Source organism: Protomyctophum parallelum (genome assembly GCF_964188405.1).
Source record: "Protomyctophum parallelum genome assembly, chromosome: 20".
Lineage (NCBI taxonomy): Eukaryota > Metazoa > Chordata > Actinopteri > Myctophiformes > Myctophidae > Protomyctophum > Protomyctophum parallelum.
The window spans coordinates 4819655-4830294 of record NC_139718.1 but is presented as its reverse complement, the minus strand read 5'-3'; the positions used below and the strand labels follow the sequence as shown (position 1 = coordinate 4830294).

The 10640-nt window shown below is 49.2% G+C and overlaps 1 protein-coding gene across 1 annotated transcript; it reads left to right on the top strand.

Moving 5' to 3' along the window:
* Positions 1 to 322: 322 nt before the first annotated feature.
* On the top strand, positions 323 to 9381 carry LOC310878513 (gap junction alpha-4 protein-like; the record flags this gene model as incomplete). The annotated part of the gene is made up of 3 exons (XM_083792842.1): positions 323 to 565; positions 3881 to 5020; positions 9340 to 9381. 3 exons carry the CDS (start codon positions 323 to 325, stop codon positions 9379 to 9381), a joined length of 1425 nt encoding a protein of 474 aa, XP_083648968.1.
* Between the last annotated feature and the right edge of the window lie 1259 nt (positions 9382 to 10640).

Below are 10640 nucleotides of genomic sequence, written 5' to 3'. Positions count from 1 at the left end.
CATAAGATGCCCAGCCCGCACAGGCTTACAAGACACTCACAAAATTGTACATATATAATAATACATATACACAAATAGACAGTTACTCATGGATACATCGTTCTCCAACGTAACTGCCTTCTCTATACATTTTCCAAAAACAAAAACTTCATTACTGAACAACCAATTTAACATAAAACACTCAGACATCCAAAACAGATCTGGGTTCTTATCCTGAATTTTTTCAAATAAATAGCGTATATAAATGCGTTTCTTTCGCAGACCGGATTAAGGCATGTGACGGCGGCAGTGAAGAGCCCCAGCCCCGCCCAGCTCACTGACCATGGGCGACTGGCACCTGCTGGCCAGCATCCTGGACGAGGTGCACGCCCACTCCACCGTGGTGGGCAAGATCTGGCTCAGCGTCCTCTTCGTCTTCCGCATGCTGGTGCTGGCCGTGGCCGCCGAGGACGTGTGGGAGGACGAGCAGGCCCAGTTCGTCTGCAACACGGAGCAGCCCGGCTGCAAGGCCGTGTGCTACGACCGCGCCTTCCCCATGTCCCTGGTCCGCTTCTGGATGCTCCAGGTCAGTTACTAACCCTTCCCCATGTCCCTGGTCCGCTTCTGGATGCTCCAGGTATTTATATTAACCCTTCCCCATGTCCCTGGTCCGCTTCTGGATGCTCCAGGTATTTATATTAACCCTTCCCCATGTCCCTGGTCCGCTTCTGGATGCTCCAGGTCAGTTACTAACCCTTCCCCATGTCCCTGGTTCGCTTCTGGATGCTCCAGGTATTTATATTAACCCTTCCCCATGTCCCTGGTCCGCTTCTGGATGCTCCAGGTATTTATTAACCCTTCCCCATGTCCCTGGTTCGCTTCTGGATGCTCCAGGTATTTATATTAACCCTTCCCCATGTCCCTGGTCCGCTTCTGGATGCTCCAGGTCAGTTACTAACCCTTCCCCATGTCCCTGGTCCGCTTCTGGATGCTCCAGGTATTTATTAACCCTTCCCCATGTCCCTGGTTCGCTTCTGGATGCTCCAGGTATTTATATTAACCCTTCCCCATGTCCCTGGTCCGCTTCTGGATGCTCCAGGTATTTTTATTAACCCTTCCCCATGTCCCTGGTCCGCTTCTGGATGCTCCAGGTTAGGGGATGTTATTTATATTAACCCTTCCCCATGTCCCTGGTCCGCTTCTGGATGCTCCAGGTCAGAGGATGTTATTTATATTAACCCTTCCCCATGTCCCTGGTTCGCTTCTGGATGCTCCAGGTCAGAGGATGTTATTTATATTAACCCTTCCCCATGTCCTCCAGGTCAGAGGATGTTATTTGTATTAACCCTTCCCCATGTCCCTGGTTCGCCTCTGGATGCTCCAGGTCAGAGGATGTTATTTATATTAACCCTTCCCCATGTCCCTGGTTCGCTTCTGGATGCTCCAGGTCAGAGGATGTTATTTATATTAACCCTTCCCCCATGTCCCTGGTTCGCTTCTGGATGCTCCAGGTCAGAGGATGTTATTTATATTAACCCTTCCCCATGTCCTCCAGGTCAGAGGATGTTATTTGTATTAACCCTTCCCCATGTCCCTGGTTCGCCTCTGGATGCTCCAGGTCAGAGGATGTTATTTATATTAACCCTTCCCCATGTCCCTGGTTCGCTTCTGGATGCTCCAGGTCAGAGGATGTTATTTATATTAACCCTTCCCCCATGTCCCTCGTCCGCTTCTGGATGCTCCAGGTCAGAGGATGTTATTTATATTAACCCTTCCCCCATGTCCCTCGTCCGCTTCTGGATGCTCCAGGTCAGAGGATGTTATTTATATTAACCCTTCCCCATGTCCTCCAGGTCAGAGGATGTTATTTATATTAACCCTTCCCCATGTCCTCCAGGTCAGAGGATGTTATTTATATTAACCCTTCCCCATGTCCTCCAGGTCAGAGGATGTTATTTATATTAACCCTTCCCCATGTCCTCCAGGTCAGGGGATGTTATTTATATTAACCCTTCCCCATGTCCTCCAGGTCAGGGGATGTTATTTATATTAACCCTTCCCCCATGTCCTCCAGGTCAGGGGATGTTATTTATATTAACCCTTCCCCCATGTCCTCCAGGTCAGGGGATGTTATTTATATTAACCCTTCCCCATGTCCTCCAGGTCAGAGGATGTTATTTATATTAACCCTTCCCCCATGTCCCTGGTTCGCTTCTGGATGCTCCAGGTCAGAGGATGTTATTTATATTAACCCTTCCCCATGTCCCTGGTTCGCTTCTGGATGCTCCAGGTCAGAGGATGTTATTTATATTAACCCTTCCCCCATGTCCCTGGTTCGCTTCTGGATGCTCCAGGTCAGGGGATGTTATTTATTAAAATATTTAATCTGATTAATCGCATGATTGTCCATAGTTAACTGTGATTAATCGCAAATTAATCGCATATTTTTTATCCGTTCTAAATATACCTTAAATCAGTGGTTTTCAAAATCTTTCATATCAAGGTCCATTATTTATTCTGCATTTGAGCCACGGAACCACCATTTGATGACATTTAGCCTTCCAGACCCAAACTAAAGAACTGTATTGATGTTGGCCAATGGTACCATTACGAGAGATAACAGGCCATGTTGATGAAAATAACATGTTTTATAAAGCATTATGTTGTGCTTTAGCTGTTGAATCTACAAGCTCATAGCGCGGCACCGAGTGCGCTATGAGGTCTGCTATTTTTTTAAATATCGTGTAGGGCGCAAATCTTTGAATATATATTATTACAGAGTGAACGTTTTAACTCAAATCTTTGCTTCTGGGGGGGGGGTCCCTGGAACCGCCACGGGGCGGCAGTGGCTCAGGGGTAGAGTGGACGGATGGTAACCAAAAGGTCGCCAGTTCGAACCCTGTGGGCTCCCCCAGAGTTACTGTCGAAGTGTCCTTGAGCAAGACACTGAACCCCTAATTGCTCCTGATGTGCTGGTTGGTGCCTTGCATGGTTTCCGCTGGCATCAGTGTATATGAATGTGTGTGTGAATGGGTGAATGTAATGCACAATCTCTGTAAAGCGGCTTGGATAAAGGCGCTATATAAATGCACCATTTTACTATTTACCATTTAACAACATATTTTCAGATGGGGGGGGTCAGCGGCCAATTACATAAAGTTTTTGGGGGTCCTTGACTTAAAGATATCCTGATGAAGGCCGCATAGGCCGAAACGTTGCTATTTCCCTAAAAATAAAAGTTGGTCACTGCATTTGAAGACAGTGTGCAGTCGTTTTCCTTGTTCATTTTTGGGGTCCTTGACATGAAATATTGGGAACCACTGATACAGAAACATGAGGTTTTTCAGAAAGGTGTCACGATTTAGAAGACATTTGTATATAGAACCGTCCTCGCGGGGGGTCAAAATTGGGTTAAGATATAGCTCTTGTTCTTGTTTGTTGGCTATATAGAAGTGTATATTTGTATGTCTCTAAATGTTATTATGTATTGAACAAGGTGGACCCTCTTGTAAACAAGTGTAGCGTTCTATCAATCAATCAATCAATCAATCAATCAATCAATCAATCAATCAATCAATGTGTCTGTAAACAGTTCATGGTGCTCTCATAAGCAGTGTTGTTTTTGGCAGCAAATTTCTATTTTAGTTTTAGTCGTAGTCTCTTGAATAGTTTTCACGTAGTTTTAGTCACATTTTAGTCACCTGGAATGTTCTAGGGTTTAGTCTAGTTTTAGTCGACTAAATGTCATACGATTTTAGTCGACTAAATCCACAGTTGATTTAGTCGACTAAAATGTGTTTTGACAGGCCTTGATGTCGTTGTAATGACATATTTTACACTTTGGTTGCATGCTGAAAATAATCCATCCATGGATAATTCCCCATCCCTGTATATTCTCCAGGTGGTGTTCGTGTCGGCGCCCTCGCTCATCTACATCGGCCACGTTCTCTACCGCATCCGCTGCCTGGAGAAGGGGCGGTGCCGGCGGCGCGCGCGCATCCGGGAGGTGATGGGCGAGACGGAGGACGGCGCGGCGGCGGCCATGGCCGCGGCGACGGCAGCGTGGGCGCCGCCAGCGGCGGAGGAGGAGGAACGCTGGCGGAAGGTGGAGTGCGAGCTGCGGCGGCTCCGCCACACCGCCTTCTCCTCCTCGCGGCGGCAGGTGAAGAGCGCGCCGCTGCGGGGCTCCCTGCTCCGCACGTACGTGCTGCACATCCTGACGCGCTCCGTGGTGGAGGTGTGCTTCGTCCTGGGGCAGTGCGCGCTCTTCGGCGTGCGCGTGGAGCCGCTGTACCGCTGTGGCCGGCCGCCGTGCCCCAACGTGGTGGACTGCTTCGTCTCGCGGCCCACCGAGAAGACCGTCTTCATGGCGTTCATGGCGGCCATCGCCGGCGTGTCGCTGCTGCTCAACGCGCTGGAGATAGCGCACCTGGGCGCCCGGAAGATCCGCCGGACGCTCATCGGCGGCGGCGGTGGCGGGGAGGAGGAGGAGGCGTGCCTCGAGGACGAGGCGTGCCTCGTGCGTCTGATGAGCTTGCCCGCCGTCGTCGCCGTCAACGAGCCGCTCATCGCGCCGAGCCGCGCGTCGTCGCGGCAGCAGCAGCAGCGCGGCTCGTCGACCGCGACTCAAACGGTCCCCAAAGTGACGCCGCCGCCGAACTCCGCGAGGCCTCCTCCTCATCGCCGTAGCCCCGCAGCGGAGGTCAAACCTCCTCGTGACCTGCAGCAGCGTGAGGAAGCGTCGTCGAGTCTCATCTCGGCTCATTCCGCCCCGGGGCCGGGGGGCCCTCCTCAGCCCGGTGCTGGGGAGACCCAGCAGCAGCGCTGCTCGGTGGCGAGCGGCGCGGGTCTCCTCCTCTTCCCCGACGCCGCCAGGAGGAAGAGCAGCTTCCTGCAGGTCAGAGCGACGTGCGAGAGCATGCTGTCCGCCATGAGCGGCTCCTCCTCCTGCAGCCGAGACTCCTCCCTCCACGACTCCGAGGGCTCCTCCTCCGACACCACGCACACCACAGCGCCCCCCGCAGGCCGCAGGATGTCCATGGTGAATATATATATACACTACAACATTGTTTCCTTTTTGTTTGTTAAAAACTCAATTCGTGCCAGCATTAATTAATTAATCCCTCGATAGACGTATTGCTAAAGGTTTTATCGCGCGTATAACACTTATCCGTAATGTGTGTAAAATAATAATAATAATAATAATAGTGTGAAAGATCAAATCAAATCAAATCAAATCAAAGACTATGACTAAAACTAATAAATTGCTGCCAAAAGCAACACTGTAGCAAACCAGTTGGAGCTTTGCCCATATGTAGCCGTAGGCTAAACATCCCTGGCATGTTCTATTCCTGTTGTATGTGTGTGTGCGTGTGTGTGTGCGTGTGTGTGTGTGTGTGTGTGTGTGTGTGTGTGTGCGTGTGTGTGTGGGTGTGTGTGTGTGTGTTCGCTCTCTAGGACTGTCTGAACATGAATACAGAAGAAATCAGTGGCGTGCACAGAGAGACACTAGGGCAGGGGTCCCCAAACTACGGCCCGCCATGTCATTTTATGTGGCCCGCCTGCCTCAAGCAAAAAAATAAAATAATACAAATTAAATAAATAGACAAAATATAGGATTTTATATTTATTTTTCATTATCACTGGATGAGAGCAAATAATTAGATTAATAAATTAAGATTAATTTGTATTATTGCTCTTGTATTGCTATTGGAGACACTGGGGGCCACTGGGCAGGCACTGGGGAGGCACTGGGGAGGCACTCGGGGGGACACTGGGGAGACACTGGGCAGGCACTGGGGAGGCACTGGGGAGGCACTCGGGGGGACACTGGGGAGACACTGGGCAGGCACTGGGGAGGCACTGGGGAGACACTGGGAGACATTGGGGAGGCACTCAGGGGGACACTGGGGAGACACTGGGAGACATTGGGGAGGCACTGGGGAGGCACTCAGGGGGACACTGGGGAGGCACTGGGAGACATTGGGGAGGCACTGGGGAGGCACTCAGGGGGACACTGGGGAGGCACTGGGAGACATTGGGGAGGCACTGGGGAGGCACTCAGGGGGACACTGGGGAGGCACTTTGCAGACACTGGGCATACTGGGCAGACACTGGGGTGGCACTTGGGGAGGCACTGGGGAGGTACTGGACATTTCATATCACACACATGCGATTTATTTCAAGCATGGTGCAGCGCCATGCCAACAACATGCATGCTGCATGTACAGTACATGCACTATGCAGCCCTGTAGTGCTGCATGTACAGTACGTGCACTGGTTATTAATATTTGGTTATGTGTGGCTTTCTGGAAAAAAAATAATGTTTACGTTTAGGCACCCCTGCGATCGTCACACTTTTCCTGTTACAAACTGACCCCGGCCCCCATCAGAGAAGGGAGAAGTTATGTGGCCCTCACAGGGAAAAGTTTGGGGACCCCTGCACTAGGGGGTGCTAGAGCACCCCCTGCCCTTTTGGCAATGTGCTTTTAAAAAAGAAGGAAACAAAATAAAACGTTATTTGTAGTTTGTGGACCAACACTTCTACTATATTATTTAGGCCCCCACAATCTAAAGCTATGTTTCTATGTCAGTGGTTCTTCGATTAAAAAAAATAGCAGACCTACAAGCTTGTAGCTATGAGCTTGTATAGATCTGCTATTTTTCAATAGCTATAAAGCACCAAAATGGGTTCCCGCCCCAAAATGCGCTGTACAAGGTGCCCTTTTTTTTTTCACTCTAAATGTCTGTGCACGCCACTGGAAGAAACACAGCTGTTGCTTTGATGATTGAGGTCAAGGCAAAGTAACAATGACCGTCGACTATCTCAATTCGTAGCTTCCGCATCTGGTTTCCTATAGAACTACACAAAGTGTATATTCCTTTTGACTAACATTTTCTGACACATATAGGGCTGTATTTTGCGTGTCTTAAAAGTACCAGGTCTTATTACTTAACTTAAGACCTGGAGGCGTGATCAATGCCATTTGGCTATTCTGAGTGGCCAAAGAGCATTGGCCACGCCTCCAGGTCTTAAGTTAAGTAATAAGACCTGGTGCTTAACCCATTCTGAACGGGCACCCATTTTGGTGTCAGCATCATGTTATGCTTTACCTATTGAAAAATTGCAGATCTACAAGCTCTTAGCGCGCCACCGAGTGGCGCGATACGAGCTTGTAGGTCTGCTATTTTTTTTTTAATCGAAGAACGACTGACATTTTTAGAATCTGATCTCAGGTCAGAATGGGTTAATCAGACCCAGTGTGTGTCCAGTGGAAACCTCGTATGAATCTGATCTCAGATCAGAATGGGTTAAGACACGCAAAATACAGCCCAGAGAATGCATTGTGGATATTGGCGCTGCACTGCGGCAACATGGACATAAGGGCTACGCTTGCATGTGTAGCCTTTGTCTAAAGCCAAATTCCAATACCCAGAATCTCGGCTACTCGCTCACTCGCTCTCAGTCACTCCAGCAAGGTGGTGTTATGGTGGAATTGGTGACCTGCTGAAATATGTGACAACCGTGTAGACAATCACATAATGTAAATGTGTCCTAATGTCATTTGTTGCAGTTTGTTCATTAGCAGAGTTCAACCTAACTGTATTTAGGCCATGTATTTAAAGACTTCCATGTAATAGTTGTGTGAACAAGATGGTCACACATTTGGCAGGTCACCAATTTCACCGTCATTTGCCATGCTGGAGTGAGCGAGTGTGAGTGAGCGAGTGGCCGAGATATTGGGTATTGGAATTTGGCTTAAGTGACTTTGTCTAAGTCAAATGTCTTCCTCGGGAGACGAATAATAAAGATCCTTGAACCTATAGGAACCTTGAGGATAAATAAGGGTTTTCGAAATGACCTCTGACAATAGAATGATAGGATTCAAGTTAAATGTTCAAGGAACATTTGGTACATATTATTACTATATTAGTAGTTGAAATTATAATTATTTGAATAGAATTAGTGGGAGAGAAGAGAGGTTGCAGGGAGAGAGAGAGAGATTGGGTTTAAACAGGATGAATTGGCAGCATTGACTGACCTGTCCAGGTCAGTCAAATGTCCCGTCCGGCAAATGTTCTCACCAGATAAGTGAGAAGATGCCCTTCAGTGGCAGTGGCATAACAGCTCCAATTAACGGCACTGGCTTATGGCCAGTGCCGTTAATTGACGTAATGAATCAATAAATATCCCTTATGGCCACTGATGTAATTGACGACATCGTTTAATCCCCTGTAATCGGGAGGTTAATATAACAAAATGTCGCAACTTTTAGCTTGTTTGGCTAACGGCCGATGTAATCTTCCCAAAATCCGGCCGAAATCCGCGCGTGCACAGTCGATCGCGCATGCATCGCTGCGTAAAATGCGATATCTTGGGCTTGATTAGAGCTTAATTTGACTTAGTTATTCAAATAAACAATGATCGCTTAGCATTCCGGACATCTGATAGTGCTGCACAGTCCAAAGCTAGTTCCGGATGTTGTTGTTCCTTGAACCGGAAGTGACATTGCCAGATTCGCTCTATTTGGTCAAAATCGGCATAATGGTGACGTTACCGCCACCTTCAGGACTGGGTATAATACTATACCTTGTATGAATCTGATCTCAGGTCAGAATGGGTTAAACATATGAATAGTGCAGGCAGAAGGCACAATCCACTGTTAATTAGGCTGGCCATAATAGGGTAGGGGGGGGGGGGGGTAGAACAGAGCCATCAGACAAGGCTTTTTGTCTCCAGGCTCCAGACCTGAATCGCTACCATTACAAAACGGTCTGGTCTCTCTGCCTATGGCTGGAGTCAGTCTGATTCAGGCCTATGGCTGCGTCAGTCTCAATCGAAAATCTGATCGCAGCAGCCGATTGGCCATCACTCCCCCCCACTGCGGTGACTCGCGACCGTATCAATCTGGCTATTAAATCGACCCTATGATAAATAGTTTATTTACATAAACGACAGGTTTGATGGCCATTGGAACGGCCATCAAACATGGTCAAGACACCAGACAGACAGTCAGGGGCTACATTTTCATCACCCTTATCCCTAAACTTCTTTGCCTTTTTTTTCTTTTTACTATTTTGAGAAACATTTTTGAATAGTTCATCTATTCTAGCCAATCGACATTCACACGTTGTGAGCTTGTAGACTGGCCATTTTAACTATTCAACAATGTTTTGCAAAATAGTAAAAAAGGCAAAGAAGTTTAGGGATAAGGGGTTTAGCCGAAAATGGAGCCCAAGATGTATGATATTTGTGAGTGCAACCTGGAGTGTACATTTTGTGCATGTTGTGAGTTATGGGTGTCCTTGAAACGTTGTTTGACTCAGCATTATATTCTGTGTTGTTGTTGTTGATTTCAGAGTGTCATCATGGACATCTCCTCCATAATGAAGAAGTCATGAGAAGAGGTGAGGTGGTTCGGGCATCTGGTTAGGATGCCTCTCGGGCGCCTCCCTAGGGAGGTCCTCGACGCACGTCCCACTGGGAGGAGACCCCAGGGCAGACCAAGGACCATGTCCCACTGGGAGGAGACCCCGGGGCAGACCAAGGATCACGTCCCACTGGGAGGAGACCCCGGGGCAGACCAAGGACCACGTCCCACTGGGAGGAGACCCCGGGGCAGACCAAGGAAACACATCGACTCACTGGCCTTGGAACGTCTCGGAATCCACCCAGGAGGAAGTCACTATAATGTTGCTCTGGAGAGGGAAGTCTGGAGCACTCTGGTGGAGCTGTTGCCCCCTGCGACCCGACTACGGATAAGCGGTTGAAGATGGATGAGAAGAGGTCAACTTCAAGACCAGCAGCGTGGCAAAGCCACAGACCTGGGTCTGGGCCTATAGTTCTGCAGGTCCAGAGGACTGTGGTGGTTCTGGTCTCCAGCTGCAGAGGAGCACCTCTGGGGGACCTGACTAAACACAAAGAGACCTTCAGGGCTCCTATTGGGGCGGGTGTTCCTGTGACGGACGTTGGGTGTCTCAGGCCCTGTACACACACACGCAGAAGACAGCCATGCACAGGACACAAGTGTGTCTTGGGTGTGAATGAGGCCTTATCAAACGAACTCCGTCTGTGTTTCATGGCCGACTCAATAATGCTTTTCCTAATGGAAGTCAGTCACGTGGTTTGACCAAACACTTCGTGTTTGATTGCCCCCCCCCCCCCCCCCCCCTCCCTCCCCCCATCGAACACAAAGTGTTTGGTCAAACCACGTGACTTCCATTAGGAAAAGCATTGAGGCGCGGCGGCAGCCATGAAAGACGGAACGGAACGGAGCACGTCGGTCTGATATGTGTGAACGCATGCAGGCCTGGGGAGGCATACTATCATCCGAGGTGCGCTGCGTGTCGGGAGAGGGTTGCGGTTAGGTTTAGGTGTCTGCCCCGGGGGAGGTTAGGGTTAGGGTGAGGGAGGAGGTAGGTTGTCGTTCGGACCAAAGCTCCGTCGGATGAAAGTACTGCACTCACAGGCCTGGAGGTCCATGAAATGAGAGCGTTTTTCAGAGACAATGCTGCCGTTGACACAGTATCAGTGTGATACAGCCAAAAGCATTGATCTGCCCCGTAAACACATCACATGGCAGAGACATTGACCGGGGGCAGGGCGGACGGTCGGTCGGGACACTGTCGATCCTCATAATGTCAATACATTTTGGATCCAC